General features: G+C 44.6%; 2 protein-coding genes across 6 annotated transcripts in view; both read right to left on the reverse strand.

The window, feature by feature from the left end:
- Positions 1-4,255: 4,255 nt before the first annotated feature.
- Positions 4,256-12,727, reverse strand: zmp:0000000529 (WD repeat-containing protein 20). Its single transcript, XM_033977575.2, has 4 exons — positions 12,034-12,727; positions 11,417-11,599; positions 6,671-8,044; positions 4,256-5,412 (listed from the first exon to the last, which is right to left on the reverse strand). The coding sequence occupies exons 1-4, from the start codon at positions 12,409-12,411 to the stop codon at positions 5,365-5,367; spliced, it is 1,983 nt and encodes a 660-aa protein (XP_033833466.1). The 5' UTR covers positions 12,412-12,727; the 3' UTR covers positions 4,256-5,364.
- A 402-nt stretch (positions 12,728-13,129) lies between these two features.
- The window catches only part of LOC117380711 (mitogen-activated protein kinase kinase kinase kinase 5-like), a 49,815-nt gene continuing 42,897 nt past the window's right edge, over positions 13,130-20,047 (reverse strand). For 3 of the 5 annotated variants that reach the window (XM_055226237.1, XM_055226236.1, XM_055226235.1), the window contains exons 30-31: positions 13,670-13,796; positions 13,189-13,583 (exon numbers count right to left, since the gene is read on the reverse strand). In XM_055226237.1, the coding sequence (XP_055082212.1) occupies positions 13,496-13,583; positions 13,670-13,796 (215 nt within the window). In that variant the 3' untranslated portion in view covers positions 13,189-13,495. Of the gene's footprint in view, positions 13,584-13,669; positions 13,797-20,047 lie in introns of all 5 variants that reach the window. The other 2 variants (XM_033977552.2, XM_033977551.2) reach the window with 1 other exon arrangement.

Here is a 20,047-nt window from a genome sequence, read left to right on the forward strand (position 1 = left end):
ATATGAAGAATGAAAGAAGACTAAAGACTGAATTTGGAGCCCTACATGATTCACTGGTGCGTGACAGAATAGTATGTGGCATAATTATCAAGTGAGAGGCAGAGTGTTACAGAAGCAGATCTGACATTTGATAAAGCTGTGAGATCACAACCAGCCAAGTCAAAGCGCTAACTGAAGATGTGAACAAGCTGAGAACAGTCAGGACAAAATACACTAACAGTACACCAAAAACAGGAAAGGTCGAACAAAAACAAACACACTGTAACAGATGCGGATATAAACATGGAAAAACTGCCCTGCGTATGGTCAGACATATAATGTATGCCAAAAAAAAAAAAATCATTCACTGGGACATGCACTGGGACTTGAGGACAAGCTCAAAACAAACAAGACAAAACTCGTTCCCGTCTTTGGCCACAAGGTGGCGGCGTTGGGCAAGAAGTCACTGACGTGAGTATAAAGTTCGTTATTTCAGTGAGGGTTTTGCTGACTTTCCTTCTTCTTCTGCCGTACTTCTAATCTATTCCTCAAGGCAGGTGAAGAGTTGGCCCAGGTTGGCAGGGGTTGTGGTCGTTAGCACAGAGTTTGATTTTCGTGGCTCAGCCATGAGTTCAGTGTCTGTGTGTAGAGTATGTTAGTGGTCTACTTCTACTATTGACCAGTTTGTATGTCCTCGGAATTAATTATTAGCTTGTATATGCTGTCTTGCACTGATGAGAATGTTACCAGACTCTTGGAAGCAGACGTGTAAAAATCACAAGATTGAGTTTGAAAACAGAAAAGAAGATGTTTCAACTATTCTTGGAGGGGCTACCTACTCAAAGCTAGGCTTAGTGAAAAGAATGTATAAAGTCCCAAAAGAGCACAATATTCTGAAAGAGTATAATGATCTGTTTGATGGACTGGGGTGTTTACCTGGTCAGCACCACATACAGCTAGACCAGACAGTCACACCTGTGGTGCATGCCCGCAGAAAAATACCAGTTGCACTGAGAGAGAGAGTTGTTCAGGAACTACAGTGTATGGAGAGAATGGGAGTGATAGCAAGGCAGATAGAGCCAACAGAGTGGATCAATAGTATGGTCACTGTAATCACACCAAAGATCTGCATGGACCCAAAAGATTTAAAGCAAGCTATTAAACGAGAGCACTACCCATTACTCACCATTGAAGAAGTTGTATCTCGCATGCCAAATGCCAAGTATTTCTCTGTACTGGACGCAAATTAAGGATTTTGGCAGATTAAACTTGATGAGGAATGTTCAAAGCGCTGTACTTTCAATACCCCCATTAGAAGATACTGGTTCTTGCGTCTAACATTTGGTATCTCATCGGTGCCAGAAGTGTTCCAGAGGGCCATTGCACAAATGATTCAGGATTTAGATGGTGTTGTCAACATTATCAATGACTAATTGGTGTGGGCAGATTCTAAAACAACTGTTGGACAGAGAAAGAGAATACAATCTGAAACACAACAAAAACAAGTGTTTCATTAGGACAAATGAGATCAAGTACATTGGACATATACTCACAGACCATGGTTTGAAACCAGATGAAGGAAAGGTGAGAGCAGTGACACAGCTACCTCCTCCTCAGGACTCAGGACAAACAAGAACTGTTAAGATTCCCGGGTATGATTCAGTATCTTGCCAAGTTCATACAAAACCTGTCAGATATCAGTGTACCCCTGAGAAAGCTGCTTGAAGGAAATGTGGAGTGGCACTCGGAGAAACAACAAGAAGATATTTTTGAATGATTAAAACAGCTTGTCACCAATTCTCCTACACTCAAATACTATGACATCAATAAACCGTCACTCTTTCGGTGCATGTGAGTTCTGATGGACAACCTGTGGTGTATGGATCAAGAGCACTCACTGACTGTCAGCAAAGGTATGCTCAGATTGAAAAGGAAAAAGACAGGAATCTCATACTGTCTGAAAATTCTCTAAAGTTTTTCAGACACACCTGCTGTGTAAGGGATGGTAACACTTTTCTTTCTAGGTTCAGACTCCCTATTGTCCTGTTTTTTTTAGCTCTCTTAGATCTATTGAAGGCCCACTTTGGATATCCACAAGCAGAGAGGACAACACAGAAACAGTAATCCAAGAGAGCCGCTACATTCACATCCACAAAGCAAAAGCAGAAACTGTACATTGATAGACAAACAAGCATACTGCCTGACTTGCAAGATGGAGAGAATGTTTGGATGCAACAAGGAGAGTCATGGCAGCCGGCTGTTGTCCTGCACAAATACGAGCAGCCACATTCATTTGTGGTTCATACACGTGATGGTAGAATGTACAGGAGGAACAGGAAACACCTATGTAAAATAGAGGAGAAAACCTTCACAACAGATGGACAGGACACTCAAATGCAAACAAGTGATTCATAGACTTTTCAAACAGGGTCACCTGGTCATACTGTTGATGCACATGATACACAGACTGTTCGTGGTACCTCTGATGCATTAACATACAAAACAAGATCTGGTAGAGCAGTAAAAGCACCAGTAAAACCAAAGATTCAGTCTCGGGGTAAAAAGTTTGAACAAAGTTTATTTACAGACACGGAAATGTAAATAAAGGTTGACGGCGCAGACAGTTGAGAGTGGTGTCATATGCTAAAGTCTACGCATGTACATAAAGTGAGCGGGAGTTGTGGTACCTCGGGTATGTAAGTGGACCAGAATAAAAGCTGTTCTTAAAATGATCAGTGGTCAAGCCTCCTGAGTCCTGAACATAACAAAGATGATACTGCCTGACTGCCTGAGTTGATTGAAATAGATTTTAGGTTCAGTGGTTAGAGTGTTGGTCGGAGGATCGAGTCCCGCTCGGACCAATTTCTGTCGTTGTGTCCTTAGGCAAGACACTTCACCCACATTGCCTAGTATGAAAGTGGTGTGTGCGCGAATGATGCGATGCACGATGGCGCAGATTGGCAGCCTCGCTTCCGTCAGTCTGCCCCCAGGGCAGCTGTGGCTACAATACTAGCTTACCATCACCAAGTGTGGAAATGAATGAATAATGACTATAGTGTAGCGCTTTGAGAGGCTTTGACAAGCCTGTAAAGCGCATTACAAGTGTAAGCCATCATTATTATTATTATTAAGGCTTCTAATTGAAAAATAAACAAAGGACCATTTTCAGTTTTTTACAACTGTAACATGGTTTGAAACTGTGTTGTGTGTGATAATTTGTTTTATTTTTGAAAAAAATACTCTTATCATTGGGAGGTTTGTTTAATAACATTTGAATTGTACTCTAAAGGTTGACTTGACTTGAAAATTATGATGACTGTCATTTATATTGACAATATGGCAAAATCTGAGAAAATTTGTAGCTGATTCAGAACACTCATGGATTTGTGCAGATAAAGGCACAACGAGGAAGGTTTCTGCTAGACAAATACATCAGATTAGTAGGGTATACCCAGGACTTACTACAAAATGACTAAACATAATATAGACATTTGCTAGATGTACCCGATTTCTCTCCTGCTCAGTTGCTCTATGGGTTACCTGTAGTGAGTCTTCTGTCTGGTTTTGAAGATGTTACAGCTGACTTCAACAGCTGATTTCCCAGCTGTCCTTGAGGGATTTTTGCACCAGATTGAAATGTAACATTGTTTTAATGCTGAATCAACTTTCCATTTCCAATCACTGAATTTATGCCCACAAAGATTGAAAGATTGTTGCATTTGTGGAATTATCTTGCCCTTACTGACTGACTGACTGGTAAAGCCCTGAGAACTGTTTGCGCACTAGACCTCTTAATGATGATTATATTGTTGTTACATGTTGTCTTGGCTGTGTGACATACGTATGGGAGCTTATGCCTGACAAGTACAAATACAGTAAGCCTATGGCTCTGTCCCCTGCCTGAGCAAAGCACATGCTCTGAGGGGGTGAGTAGGCCTATATACTCTGAGGTTGTGAGTAGTTCTGCATGCTTTCTGAGAGAGAGAGCGTAGGCCTGCATGTTTATCTAAGGGCGGTGAGTAGGCCTGCATGCTCTCTGAGAGAGGGTCTAGGCCTGCATGCTTTCTGAGGGAGAGTAGATCTACATACTCTGAGGGTGGTGAGTAGGCCTGCATGCTCTTTGAGGGTATATACCTGCACGCTCTGAGGGAGTGAGTAGGCCTATATGCTCTCTGCAGAGGGTATAGGCCTGCATGCTCCCTGAGGGAGAGATTAGGTCTACATGACTATGTTACTGTATGGTACTGTGTATGGATTGAACACAACATGTAGGGGGTGCGCATTTATTGTGTTTCAGCAGAACCTCTGTTCTAGATGTATTCCTTATTATGATGAGGTTGCAGTATTTGCCGTTTTGGAATTGGACACTGAAAGAAACAAAAGCAAATTCATTTCAACCAAGACCATGACTCCAGTTTGTGGTCTCCAGCAGTGTTCCAGAGAGCCCGTAACATTTCAACAAAGAGTCCAACGTCTCATCGCAAATAAAGAATGCTGCCTCCAATGGTGATCCCAGTATATCATCTGTGGACTGTGGGTTTGGATGTGCAAAGTGAGGACTGCTCCCACACACCTGCATTTTTCTGCAGTTTCTCCATGACATTTCCATACGTGGCATGTCTTTTGAGTATTTATTAGTTACTTTGTTACTTTACAATATAAATTACTACACAGTTCTTTCAAATAAATAAGATGGAGTGGGGCTTAAGTCTCTTCTCCCTCACGAGAAACTCTCTCAGAAACAAAAACACAAATTTCAAATATCCCTCACCAACCAGGGCTGCAACCAACCATTTTTCTTCGCGGAGTGAAGGAATAAGTAGTGCTTGGTGGGTTTAGAAGATGTTGCCGCAGATTGGCAGCCCCTGGACAGCCCCTGGGCAGACCCCTGGGCAGCTCCTGGGCAGCTCCTGGGCAGCCCCTGGGTGCCCGTGGCTACAGTAGTTTATGATGAAGTGTGGAATGTGATCAAATGTGACATGACTTTGATATCTATAAACCTTATCAGCTAACAAAAAGGTACAACAATATACGATTGTTTTCCTTTTAAAAATGTGAACAGTTAAAAGAGAGTTTACAGACAGAAGGTAAATCTGACATATTTTCCTTGTACAGTTTTATTCTTGTTGTTAGTAAGAGCTCTTCTCTCAGGACCTAGTGTTATTGATGACTGAATGGGTGGTGATTATTTCAATTGATGAATTACAATTGGCTGTTGCAGCCCTCATTCTAACTCAGCACAGACATCAGCTCTAAGTCCACATGTGGTCTGTTTATGTCCAAGTGCAATGATCCGCCCTCTATCCAGTGCAGGGAGGCACCCCAGGAAACCCAGGGGACCCAGGGGACAGTGGCGTTCCAGTGGAGTCCTAGAAAGTCCCTCAGCTATACCACCGTCCCACTCGGAGAGCTCCCATTTTGTGCTGTCATGTTCTGCAAATCAGAGAGAACAAAAACATGTTACAATCCATAATACTCTTTTACTTACACCTAAATAGGAAAGTCTCACATTTTATTGTTGGACTATTGGAAAAAGAAACATCTTTTAGAATATTTAGGTGTCACCTTAGACCACAAATTGAAGTGGGACCCCGGGTCTGAGAGTGTCGCGGCCAGAGCACAGCAAAGACTTTTCTCATTTGTTTTAAAGCAGGGGTAAAAGAGGGAGTATTTCTATGGGGGTATTAACTGCTTTGATGAGGGAACGACATTATAACATGGCAGAAAGCTAAAAAGAAAGTCTATTTTGCATAATATCCCCTCTTCAAGGTTGAGCAGAAGATATTATGCATGCTTTAGACTAGTTTTATTGAAAGTGTTTTAAGGTTCTGTCATGTGGGATGGTTTGGGAACAGCACAGAAGCTCAAAAAGAGCTTAAGAAAGACTGTGACTGTGTCCTCCAAGCTGCTGGGCCTAAAGCTACCTAGCCTGGAAGAGATATACTATACAACTGCAAAGGCCCAAAAGCTCCACTGTGACCCACCACACCCTCTGTGACGCACCACACCCTCTGCTGTCAGTGCGTCCTCCTGCCCTCCGCTCGCCACTTCTGCCCTCTTCTGTTCACAAAAATAGGTCTAAGTCTCATTTGTCCCACAAGCAATAAGACTCCTGAAGCCTCTTAAGTTTCTTAAGTTGTAGGTTGCTTTCTATGTTTGCATGTTTTTGTATGGGTTATGCATGTGAAGCCAGCCATGTGAATTGGCTGCACAGCAATTTCCCCATGACAACAAATAAAGTCTTCTATTTAAATGTGTATTTCAGTTGATTCATGCATGTTTGAGTAATCCTGTATTACCCTGTATTTGAGGCTTAAGTGGTCTGTAGCCATAGCAGTACATCCCTATGTGTCAGTAATGAATTATGTCTGATTACTGACACCATGTCCAAACAACAGTCAAGTTCTTTAAGTTCTTTCATTTCTGTTGTCCAACATCATACCATTACCTTTCCTTAAGTATGTGACCAAATGTATTAAATAAACTTAATTTATTGAATAAACTTAATAACAACTTCATAATAAACTTAATAATAAATGTCTCCTCTGTCTCCCCTGTCTCTCCTGTCTCTTCTGTGACCTCTGTGTCCTCTGTCTCCCCTGCCTCCTCTGTCTCCTTTGTCCCCCAGGCCTCCTCTCCCTCCCCAGTCTCCTCTGTGTCCCCTTTGTCCTCTGCTGTGTGCTTGACATACCATCTTCCCTGGCCGGGCCCATGTACAGATGAGGCCCTCCTGACAGGCTGTGATGATGCAGTCGTCCATGAAGACGAGGACGGTCAGCCTCTCGTGGGCGATCTTCTTACACACCAGAGGTTCAAGCAGGGGTACCTCATGCATGCGTGGGCACAGGGTGGTACCCAGGACCTTGGCCGCATCCAGCCGTTGGCTCCTGGGGGCCACGTTGATCTTATCGTTGCTCTTGCTGATGTTGCCGAGGCTATGGTAGCGCTTGTGCTCCTTCTCCACACTGGACTTGTCGGACTTGCGTTCTTGTAGGGACAGTGTGGCGAAGCGGCCGATGCTGAAAGGGGTGGAGTTACCAGCCCCACTGCCACTGCCACCCCCACACACCCCTCCCTCAGAGCTGCCCTGGCTCTTGGAGGCGTTGGCCACAGCAGGATGGGGCAGAGAGTTCGAGCGGGACAGGGAGCGTGGTAGGGGCAGTGTGGGGGGGTTGGTGTTGGGAGGGTGGTGATGACCCTCCACACCCCCAGCCCCACCCCCTGTGGAGATGCTGTTGACCGCACCACTACCCGAGTTGGACAGTGAGGGTCCGAAGGTGTTTGTGAAGGCTCGGGACAGGGGCAGGCGTGGGTATAGTACGTCGTCTGTGAGGTCCCACAGGCAGAACTGAGTGTCCTGTCCCACAGAGCCAAAGCGGTAGGTGACGGACGCTGAGCCCCCTCCTCTGGAGCTGTGGCGAGACAGGTGCGACAGCGTGCTGCTTGTTCGAACACGTCCAAAATGCGTGGTGGATGAGTTGGGAGTCCCCTGGTGCAGGTCCTCCTCACTGCCGCTGAGCTCCATGGGCTCCTCATCCTCCAGGGATGTGGTAAAGGGGTCAAATGCCACTACGTTAACCCAGGACTTATGTCCGTGTCCCCGGGCTACAACGCGGCTCTCGGCGAAGGACCACACGGTCACCAGGTCATCCTCTCCACCCGTAGCCAAGTACTTTCCATCGGGACTCCAGGACACGCACAGGAGCCCTCCAAAGTAGCTCTTCATCACCCCCTGCAGCTCCATAGAGTCAAAGTGGAAGACGCGCAGGCAGCCGTCCTGCCCCACACAGGCCACATGCACACCATCAGGGGAGAAGGAGAACTCGTTCAGACCCCCCTCCCCCACGGCCCAGCGAAGCAGAGGGTTGCGTGGGGTCTTGGACTTGCAGGCATAGACTGCAAAGCCCTCTCCCTGCCTCAGCAGAGAGTACTGGGGCGGTGTGGTGCCACATGAGTGATCCACATTGTACAGGTACAGGTGACCACTGGCATGGGACGCCAGGAACAGATTTTCAGACTTCGGAAGCCACTTGAGACAGGTGACCTTGGATTTGTCTATCAGCCTCTGTAAGAGAAGAAGACACTGAGCAGATAGCAGCACAGTAACTCATGCAAAAGACTTATCAGCACAAGTGTAAGGTGTCATTGTTATTACTAATCCTATGGCTCCTAAAATTAATGTATATAAATATACATATATAACAATATATAGTTTGTTAGTATAAACCAGAGCACCTCTCCCTGTTCTAAAGTAGCCTGTGGTGTTCCACAAGGATCTGTGCTTGGTCCAATCCTATTTACTCTGTATATGTTGCCATTGGGTAACATTATCAGAAAACATGGCATTAATTTTCACTGCTATGCTGATGACACTCAGCTGTACTTATCAATGAAACCAAATCAGACTGATCAAATAGATAAACTCAGTGCCTGTGTGAAGGACATCAAAACCTGGATGACCTTGAATTACCTGCTCTTAAATCCTGAAAAAACAGAGGTCATTGTTGTTGGTCCCAAAGATCAAAGAGATTCTCTGTCGGACCAGATAATCTCACTCGACAATGTGAGTATAGCTTCTAGCCCTACTGTAAAAAATCTTGGAGTCCTATTTGATCAAAATCTCTCATTCACAGCCCATATAAACATAGCTTGTAAAACCGCATACTTTCACCTGTGAAATATAACTAAAATTAGAAATATTTTACCTAAAAACGATGCTGAAAAACTCATCCATGCATTTGTTACTTCCAGACTTGATTACTGTAATTCTCTGCTCACCGCCTGCCCCAAAAGTACTATAAGGAGCCTCCAGTTGGTCCAAAATGCAGCAGCCAGAGTCCTAACAGGAACTAAAAGAAGAGACCACATCAGTCCTGTACTAAAATATCTGCACTGGCTTCCTGTCGAGCTTAGAATCAAATTCAAAGTCCTCCTCCTGACATACAAAACCCTAAACGGTATGGCCCCATCCTATCTGCAAGATGCTATTGTCCCGTACCAGCCAAACAGAGCACTCCGCTCTCAGAATGCAGGACTATTAGTGGTTCCTAGAGTGTCCAAAAGTACAGTGGGAGGGAGAGCATTCAGTTACCAAGCTCCTGTGCTATGGAACCAACTCCCTGCTGATGTTAAACAGGCCCCCACAGTCTCTGTATTTAAGACCAGGCTTAAAACCTTCCTCTTCAGTATAGCTTATGACCAGGTTACTTAGTGAGGGAGTTAGGGACATTAAAACCCGGGATAAGATAGGCTGCAGTAGGAGATAACTAGCTGGGGGAAGTATGGCAACCTGAGCACTATCCTCTACTTTGTCCTATTTTCTCATCAGCAATGCTATTCACATGTTGTCCCCTGTCCCACTCCCCCTGTGGATTGTAACTCTTTAAGATGCCCCGATGACAGCTGGACCCTCTCCTCCCCGCCTGGCCCTCCTCCTCGCCTGGCTCTCATCCTCCTCGCCCGGCTCTCCTCCTCCTCGCCTGGTCTTCCTCCTCCTCGCCTGGCTGATTTTTCTTGTTTTGTCTGATTTTTCCTGTTGTTTTGTTTTTGTGTGTAGGCAGCACGGTGGCTGAGTGGCAACACACATGCCTCAGAGCAAGAGGGTTTGGTTCGATCCTCGGGTCGCCCAGGCCTTTCTGTGTGGAGTTTTGCATGTTTCTCCCCGTGTCTGGATGGGTTTCCTCCGGGTACTCCGGTTTCCCCCATCAACCAAAACATGAACGCCCTTCGAGACAAATGTTGTTATGATTTTGGGTGTTACAAAAATAAATGAATTGAATGTAGTAATGTATGTATAATGTGTTGTTTCTTTCATCTCTCCCAAATGTCCTAATAAGGGAGACATATCCTATAACATAAACTTGAAAGCAGTTTTCTATGCCTGTGTTTATTCCCACTGCTGCCAGCAGAGGGCTCACCAACACCTAAAGGAAGTGCTTATAAAGTGCAGGAAAACCTTGAAGGAACTGTATGTAGCCTGCACTCTCAATTTTAGAAACAGTACTACAGTCACAGCTGAACCTGGGTTGCCAGTTCATTAGCCTGCAGATCCATCATCCCCAATGTGCTTGTAATAAAGAATAAATCAACTCTATAATAGTTATCAGTAAAAGTTGTATATGATTGGCATATACCATGGTACCTTAGAAACAATATGAAAAAAAAATATTGAATGTGTAAAAATGTTGAAAAATATCATGTAATTATAGTAAATCTGAAAAACCGAGCAATGTGTCAAATACCGTCCAGTTGTGTTGACATAGATATCAAAAAATACAAACACAATTTTGGATATTTAGTTAAAGCTTTAGTAGGCAAGTTTCTGGAGGTGGAATATTAACTGCACGATTCCAGGACACAGAAAGTTAAAACCGTACTTCGGAACATTCTCCATGGAAATAAATACATTTTATGCCATACTGCGAGATCTTATAGCCAAAGGAATAACATTTCCAGAAACAAACAGGAAGAGACCCTCTTTCAAGTCAAATAAGAGTCAGGTTTGTGGTGATGCAAGCCCACTCACAATAAGAACCCATTTTTCTCAGCTTTTCAGTTAAACAAATACATTTGTGACAAAAAAAACACATCCTTTCAATTCAGTCTATTTTTGGCAAAAGTTACATACTATGGATTTAAAATTTCAGTAAACTAGACAAGATATAAACTATAAGAACTCAAACTGTACCACATGCTGGAATTATGTCTTTCTGTATAAATATTGTTAAGCACATGAGTGACAAATGTGGTGCTTGTCGCAGCTACACAGTTTTAGTTACAACAAATTAAAGCTTATTTAACATAGGGACTTCACCTTGTGCTTTGTGGGGGCTCAATGTGAGGTAAATCCTTCAATATTAGAACTGACACAAAGATTTCAGTCCCCACAATGGGATCAGTTACATTTACTTGAGTAACTTTATAAAGAAATTGTATTAGCAGCATACTTTTACTCCTATTTGAATGTAAAAGTTTTGGTTACTACAAGTGATAAAACCTTTATGTTGACAATATGAAATTATTTGAATATTTGTGTTTCTTGCTGCACTCCTTCAGATATAATTTGTTTTTTCTCATTTTTGTGTCTATCCTTCAACAAATACCACATTTTGTGCATTATTTAATGTTTTGGCCTTCAAATTACATTAACTTCAAATTAGCTTCCCCAAATACTTTTTTACCCTTACTTAAGCAATTTCTTGAACCACTACTTTGCACTTCAATTTGAGTAATACTAGTTTGAAGTAACATTACTCTACCCACCTCTGCATATCATAAATTGTTCAGCATTCATCATGTGTCAAGCTAATAATAAAAAAATCAGTGTATACCACTGAATAAGCTTTGTGCACTTGTTTGAAAGGTGGGTACTCATACACTGTCCACACTGATATGAACAAGCTGTGTAAAGTCTGAGACAGCAACATGTGACCCATACCTCCTCATTGAAGAGTTTACTGGTCTCCTTTTTGATGGGGTCCAGGTACTGCACCTGTCCCGCAGAGAAGCCCACGATGAGAGCCACACTGTCTGCGCTGGCGGAGTACTGGTTGAAGTCGTGGCAGGTGGGTTGTGTGCCTTTGTAGATGCGCTTGTCAATGGGCTTGCTCAGGTCTACAGCCTACAAAGACAAAGAGACAGGGGCAGGGTCAGTCGTAGAATAATAAGCCTGGCCCTCCCTGCTTCAGCATGTAGCATCACCGTGTGTTAAAAAAATATATATATACACTGTGGCCCTTCAGGGGAACTATCCATTGTGCCTGCAGTCTACGGATGTCAGAGGGCCATCAAAACTTGTATTAATTGTTTATTTTTAATCATTTCATAGCGTTATACATAGGTTTCACTTTTGGGTTTCAAGTTTAATCTACTTTTGCATGGGATACAGGCCCAGCTAAACAGTGTGATGGTGATCCTGATCCTCTCTCTGCGACTCCCCGACTCCCCGGCTCCCCGGCTCCCCAGGCTCTCCGGCGGAGAGGAATAGCATCACAATGTGGGGCTAGCTCGCTAGGCTAACGGGATATCTGTGGGCTAACTCTTGCGTAGGCTCACCTTCTTGATATTGGTGTATGTGTAGAAGTAGAGCTCCCGGCCGATGTTGAAGCACACCCGCTCGGACTCCTCACCGGGGTCCTCGGGCTGCAGCTTGACCATGGAGACCCTGACAGGGGGCAGGAAGCCCGCTGGAGACGAGCTTGCGCCGGCGTTTGAAGAGGACGCGGTAGTCCCTGGCCCCTGCAGCAGCCCGACCCCTCCGCCAGGGATGGCCCCCGCCACTGGCCCCAGCGTTGTTCCCGCAGACACTCCCCGAGGCAGGCCTCCTCTCTGCTGAGAGTCTGAGAGGGTGAGCAGCTTGTAGAACCCCTCTCTAGTTCGGAACTGTGATTTAATCTCATTGATATCCTTCAGTCCGCCGCCATCTCCGGCCATTTTTAGCAGCTACAAACAAGCCGCACAGGAAACCGAGATTTGACCTGGAAATAATCAAAAAACAAATGAAAGAAGCAGATCAAAGTGGCATGCTCAGCTGGGCTGACGTCCACAACCGCTCCGCCACAGCGCATCTTTCTCTTGTTGTCGCCAGACAACCGACCCGGGTATAAAGCCAACCAACCCGGGTATGAGGCCTCTATGAACCGGAGTCCGCATCCTCTCCTCAGCTTCCGCGCATCCTCCGCGCAGCCATCAGAGCCACTGTGCGTAATGTAGACTTGCGTTACTGCGTAATCCTGCGTGCCGAGCAGGCTCAGGACAAACTGACTGAGGGTGCATCTGAGTTTTAAAAGGGTGTAATGACAATTATCTTCCATTAAATGTCATTATTATACCTGCCTCAAATGAGGGTGCAAACACTTTTAAATGAGGCTGCCTTGGACGCTGTTGCGAGTTTCTGTGAATATCCCGTGTTCAGTGTTTTAGAGAAAGATAATAAAATAATAATAATAAAAACGTAGTAACCCCGAAGTGCGGTCAATGTTAAAAGTTTTTCTTGTTATTATTTTGAGGACCTCCCTTGAAATCGAGATGCCCGTCTCAAGGGGCTTATCCTCCAAATAAATAAATTGATCTTAAATTTAATTACGCTTTGGTTAACTTATGACATGTCAATAGGCTAATGAGGATATGGAATTATTAAGTCACTTTGTTTCATAATGTTTTATTTGGCCTATTTTCAATCTCCATAAAAACATTTATGTTATATTTATAACACTAAAATAAGCAAAATAAGCAGTTCACATTAATGATGGAAATACCACCAACAACAACATCTTCTAGTGTGAAATACTAGTCTCCTGAAGGGTTCCTCAGGCACTCATCACTGCAGTTGCATAGATTGTTCTTCAGTGAGATTAAGTCAATTATTGGACCCCGTGATGATGGACAGTGAAGTAGCCACATCCACAACCCAGTGCCTTCACATCACAGATTCCCAGTCTGTGCCCCTCAGATCACGGCTGAACTTCTGTAACTGGAGCAGACCCAGGTATCAGTCTGGTCAGTGTGGTCAGTCTGCTCAGGGCAGCAGGACAAAGCGCTCAGAGTCCTCCAGGAGGTAGAGATTAGACAGGTGCTCCTCTGTCCGAGTCTCTAACAACACCATCCTGTGAGCACAAGAACGTTCATTCAACTCCATGTCAACACTTCTACACCAGACGCTCTTTCTAACATGCATGAGGTGTGGCAGTACCTGTCAGAGGGTAGTAAGCAGTAGGTCTTCTTGTAGTCTGTGATCTCCTGGAGCAGTTCAGCACGGTCCAGTCCTCTCCTTTGCCAGCCGTGGTCCCAGACTGCCAACAGAGACTCCCCCAAATGCACTGCACACAAAGGCTTGTGTCAGCCTGGGTGAGCTCTGCCCCCCTAAGCCTGTCTGTATCTGTATCTGTGTATGTATGCAAGTGTGTCTGCATGTGCATGTATGTATGTCTGTATGTGTATGTATATATCGTATATATGTATTTCATTTCATTTTTATTTATTTCGAGCACATGTATTGGGTAAACTTGAAGCACATTTCACAAATGAATGCTTATATAAGGTCGAAAAGGAGTGGGAAGAAGAAAAGTATTAAGTCCCACCCCTATATATATATATATATATATATATATATATATATATATATATATATATATATATATATATATATATATATACATATGTAGCAAAATGTTTTTTTGTTTGTTTATATGTGAACATTCTCAAAATCTGTTAGGAGTATTGGTTTATTTTATTATATTTTTATTTTAACTTTTTCATAACTTTGTAAAAAATGTTTTTTATTAGGGTTCCACCTTGTAAATGCTGCGCAGGGGCCGTAATTAGTGTGGCACGCCCTGTGGCACATGTGCGCGCTGTCTCTGTCCCCCTGTCAGAGCAGCGCGGACTGTGCACTGGTAAGTTGCGCTCCACTGTCTCCCTAAAAAATGAGCTAGCATTTTAGCATTTTTTTCGTAGTTCTATCATTGTTCTGTAATATAAAGTTTTACATTGTAAAGTTAATAATTTTTTTGTTTATAAAAAACGTTTTTTGTGTTAATACTGTATCTTATTTGTGTTGTAGGGAGACCGAGTGTTCGTTTTGTTGCTCATTTGTGCCTCTGCTGTTGTTTTTAAAGGGAGACACATTAAACTTCATTGAAAAGAACCCTGCCTCCTGTGGCCATTTTACACCTGCTACATAAAACTGGTGCCGTGACCCGGATCCCTTGATTACCCACTGCTAATCGCCGAGGTTCTGCTGTGTGCTCGTGATGCCCGGAGTCCAAGCTGGCCTTCAAGCGGATGATGTTGGTTGGCATTTTGTTTGGCAGGGTATAGTCACTAGTTATAAGACTGTGGGTCAAATATAGTGCCTCTTAGCTCAGTAACGACAAAAAAGGGTTTTATTTCACCAGTAGCAAAGGGTTTTTTGATTCAGTCATTGTTTTGTGGTACTTTTCATTGATTTGTTCTAACTATGGTACATAAAAGTAATGAGACTTATGGTGTATTATCACCTGCTGGGAGAGGTTTATTTACATACATGAGTGAAACTCCGAGGTCTATTCCAAAAAAAACTGTTTGGGTCAGATGATGTTAGCCCTAGGCACATACCACAGTTTTCTACACCTGCAATCATTAATGAAGACACCACACACCAGTTACATGAGCTTATTGGTGAATTATCAAGTCAGATAGGAGAGAACATAGCTGGCCATCTCTTATCCAGCCAACAGCCCTTCAGTTCACAGCCCCCTCATGCAAATCCATCCAGGAAATCCTCCTCATGCAAATCCTCTCCAGAGTAAGTCTTGTTGTCAGACCAGACGTTAAAGACCCCCCCATGTATCGTGGTGACGGTGCAGACAAGTACTCCATTCATGAGTGGATTGACACTGTAGAAGTGTACTTGCATAAAAAAGACCTGCCCCTCAGTGAGCAAGCAGAGGAAGTGTTAAACCATCTCCTTGGCAGGGCAAAAAGTATTGTCAAAGTGGGGCTAAAAAGTAGCAACACCACAGTAACTCCAGAGACAATATACAGCATTCTGAGACGCTACTTTAGTGAGACCCCTGGCTCTTGTCTACCATTAGCTGATTTTTATGCCACCCAGCCATCAGCCAAAGAAACACCAGTAGACTATTGGGTCAGGTTAAACACAGCTGCTGAAGTAGCTGACAGACATTTAAAGTGCCAAGGTGGTAAAATTGACAATATGGACTCAGAAATAGCCATGATGTTTATCCGAAACTGCCCTGATGCTAATCTCGCTTGTGTTTTCAAATGTAAGCCCATCAGTAAATGGTCACTCACCGAAGTGCAGGAAGCTATTGATGAACATCAGAGAGAGTACCAAGTTAAAAGGTTACCTGCTGCCTTGCCCAAAGCACACGCAGCCATGTGGCCACAGCTGTAGCAAATGTTGACCCTCCAACGTATGACGCAGAGTACACTAATGTAAACACAGCCAAGATAACTAGCCCTGTTAAGGTGAGTGAACAAGCTGTCCCAGAGTCAAATGCATTAGAGAGAGTGCTAAGTATGTTGGAGAGAGTGCTGGAACGTACAAGTCAGCCTGCACCAGTTGCTGCCAGAGCACAGTCCTCCCCATTTGGCCGCTCATCTCCATGCCGTGTCTGTGGACAAAACTCTCACTCAACACGTTCACATTGTATGAAAGAGAAAAGGTGTTTGGGCTGTCTAGAGGTCGGTCACCAGAGAAAAGACTACTAAATCCCCCACAACTCAACAAGACCGCTGTTTCAGGGAAACTAATGCACTCACATGCGGGAGGGGACAATGTGAGTGATAAAGTAGAAGAAACCCTCAAACTTAACTATGATGCTCAGTCCATCTACTCTGAATGTGTGACAGCCTCACCCCCAGACACTGTTGTGTTATTTCAAAACACAGTTAGGCTTGACAAAGCTAACAGTCTATTCTATACCAATGCACAGGTGCAGGATGTAGTGTCCCTCAAAGCCCTACTTGATACTGGTTCGATGGCATGTACCATAAGTGAAGAGGCTGAACAGATGTTAAGCAGCGCTGACTCAGTATCCATGTCCAATGACACCTGCTCTGACATTGTACTCGTTGGCTGTGATGGAGCTAAGGTCAAGCCAAAGTGCATTTATGATTTAAAGGTGGAAGTGTATGGCTGTAAATTTAGGGTTCCAGTACTGGTCGTTCCAGGGCAAAAAGACCAAATGATCATTGGGACCTTCTAAAACAGTTCAAACAGTCCACACAGTTTTGGCAAGTTCTAAGCAAACCTGAGGCACCAGAGTCACCTGACATTATGCAGTTTCTAAACATGTTGTCCGGTATTAACAGGTGGAGAGGGGACAGCATTCCTGACATTATTGGGACGGCCAAGCTGACAAAGGCTGTGACTCTCCAACCAAGACAGGAACACCTTGTGTGGAGCAAGTTGCCCCTGAACTACGCCCTCTCTGAAGGCAGTGCTGTGCTGGTCGAGCCAACCAAGAGTCTCACATACAAAAATTATATCATCGTGTGCAGAACTGTATCCAACATGCATGGTGACAAGTGGATCCCAGTCAGAGTGCTTGACACCTCCAACAAGCCAGTCACTCTGAGGCGCAATGCAAAGATTGCAGAGGTGTCCGCCTGCATTGCTGTTGAGGATTTAGATGAGGACACAGGAGCTGTTGAAGTATTGGAAATGAGAAATCAGACAACGTTGTGTGAGCATACTGACCACTCCCAAGGCCACCAAGACACCTTAGCCGGTCTTGAGAATCTGGACATTGACAATTGTGAGGTGTCACCCTACTGGAAAAGCCAACTCCTGCAGCTTGTTCAAAAGTATGAGGACGTCTTTTCAAAAAACAAACTCGATTGTGGCTCGGCTAAAGACATTGTTCATAGAATCCATCTGTCCGACACTCGCCCATTTAGACTCCCTTACCGCCGAGTCCCCCCTGGGCAGTACCACAAACTCAGAGAGGTCCTCTCAGAAATGGAAGAACTAGAGATCATCCGCAAATCAAACAGTGAGTGGGCATCACCATTGGTCCTTGTGTGGAAAAAAACTGGGGATCTGAGAATCTGTGTAGACTACCGCTGGCTAAATGCACGCACTATCAAAGACGCCCATCCGTTACCCCACCAAGCGGACTGTCTGGCAGCCCTCGGAGGAAGTGCCATATTCAGTGCAATGGATCTCACCTCAGGCTTTTATAACATTGCTATGGCTGAGGAGTACAAGAAGTTCACTGCATTCACGACCCCCATGGGCCTTTATGAGTTCAATAGGCTCCCGCAAGGCCTGTGTAACAGTCCTGCGAGTTTCATGCGGCTAATGATGAGTATTTTTGGGGACCAGAACTTTTTGACACTTCTCTATTATTTAGATGATGTCCTTGTTTATGCTCCTGATGAGGCGGAAGCACTGAAAAGGTTGGAAATGGTCTTTAGCCGGCTGAGAACTCATGGCCTAAAACTAGCTCAGAAAAAATGCCAACTCCTCAGAAGGAGTGTTAGGTTTCTTGGTCATGTTGTGGACGGACATGGAGTTTCAACTGATCCTGAAAAGGTCAAAGCCATCACCTCTATGACAGAGGCAGATCTAATGATGGAGGACGGTATAACTCCTTCACAAAAGAAAATCAAATCCTTCCTGGGCATGACAATGTACTACCAGCAGTTCATTCAAGATTGCTCCAGTATTGCCAAGCCCCTTTTTGCACTCACTGCTGCTCCTAAAGGGAGGAAAGGGAACATGCGAGGTGCTGCTGCGTTCAAAAAGTTGGATGCCAGTGACTGGAAACAGGAGCATAGAGAGTCATTCGAATGTCTTAAAACCGCCCTTCTAGAGTCAGTTGTCCTAGCCCACCCAGATTTCAGTAGGCCATTCATCCTGTGCACCGATGCCTCAACAGATGGACTGTGTGCGGTGTTATCTCAGGTTCAGGATGGAGAAACAAAAGCTCGGCCCATTGCATTTGCCAGTAAAGCTCTCACACGTGCACAAAGCAAATATCCAGCCCATCGGTTAGAGTTTCTGGCACTAAAATGGTCAGTCTGCGATAAATTCAGCCACTGGCTCAAGGGCAACACGTTCACTGTTTGGACAGATAATAACCCTCTGACCTATATCCTCACAAAGCCCAAACTCGATGCGTGTGAGCAAAGGTGGGTAGCAAAGTTATCGCCATACAACTTCAGCATCAAATATATACCAGGCAGTAAGCATTGAGCAAGTCAAGGAAGACACAGTTCAGGAAGTGTTCAGGGCCAGTGCAGACTATCAAGAAGTGAACTGTCTCTGTGTTATATCGTGCTTAGAACATTGAATCACTGAATAATGAGGAAGTGTCAGCAGTCCTGTCAGGTCAGCTAGATGAGGACCAGAGTTCAGAGCAAAGGGTGTTCTCTTGGCTAGCTCAGGACTTAGAGAGGCTATTGCCCCCAGGCCAACCTACTTTACCTGTGTTTTCAGTTCAAGAACTCCAAGACGCACAACGAAATGACGTCACCATTGGTCAAGTCATACCATTTGTTACACGTGGCAGGCGGCCATCAAGGAGAGAAAAGTCCAGTCTGTCTCCAAGAGCCCTGAAGCTCCTCAAGCAGTGGGAGAAATTGAAAATGCTTGATAACATTCTGTACAGGGTGTGCAAAGACCTGACAACTGGCAGAAAGCGACACCAGTATGTAACTCCCTTGTCCCTAGTTGGCCAAGTCCTCCATGGTGTGCACAACGATGCTGGGCACCAAGGCCAAAGCTGCACCTTACACCTGGCCAGGCAGCGTTTCTTTTGGATCAATATGGAGCAAAGTACTCGTGAATACGTCAGATGCTGCAAACGTTGCATTGTGAGTAAGACTCTTGATCCAGAGGGAAGAGCTCCCCTCGAAAGCATAAAAACCACGAGCCCCCTAGAGCTAGTGTGTCTTGATTTCTGGTCAGCTGAGGATGCGAAAGGCCGAAGTCTCGATGTTTTAGCGGTAACTGACCATTTTACTAAAATGGCCCATGCGTTCCAGTGCCCCGATCAGTCAGCTAAACAGGTTGCCCGTCAGTTATGGGACGCGAACAAGGTGCGAACTTTGAGAGTGAGCTCATCCAGGAACTGTTGAAAATATCTGGAGTGAAAAAATCAAGGACCACGCCTTATCACCCAATGGGCAATGGGCAGACCGAAAGGTTTAATAGGACACTAGGGAACATGATCAGAGCTTTGCCGCCCCGTGATAAGAGTAAATGGCCACAGATGCTCCAGACATTGACATTCGCCTATAATTGTACAGCCCATGAGTCAACCGGCTATGCGCCATTTTATCTGATGTTCGGTCGGATACCCAGACTCCCAGTCGATGTTATGTTCCACAACGCAGAAAGAGACAATGAAATCACTGACTACAACAGCTATGTAAAAAAGGTAAGAGACACTCTCAAAGAGGCCCTTGCTGCAGCCCAAGCCAATGTCAAGGATAGTCAGCGACGCCAAGCCCGCTTGTACAACTTGAAGGTGAAAGGTGCAGACATTGAAGAAGGTGATCAGGTTCTCTTGGCAAACAAGGGTGAGCGTGGACGTAGGAAGCTTGCTGATAAGTGGTG

This window comes from Periophthalmus magnuspinnatus, chromosome 13 (genome assembly GCF_009829125.3).
Source record: "Periophthalmus magnuspinnatus isolate fPerMag1 chromosome 13, fPerMag1.2.pri, whole genome shotgun sequence".
Lineage (NCBI taxonomy): Eukaryota > Metazoa > Chordata > Actinopteri > Gobiiformes > Gobiidae > Periophthalmus > Periophthalmus magnuspinnatus.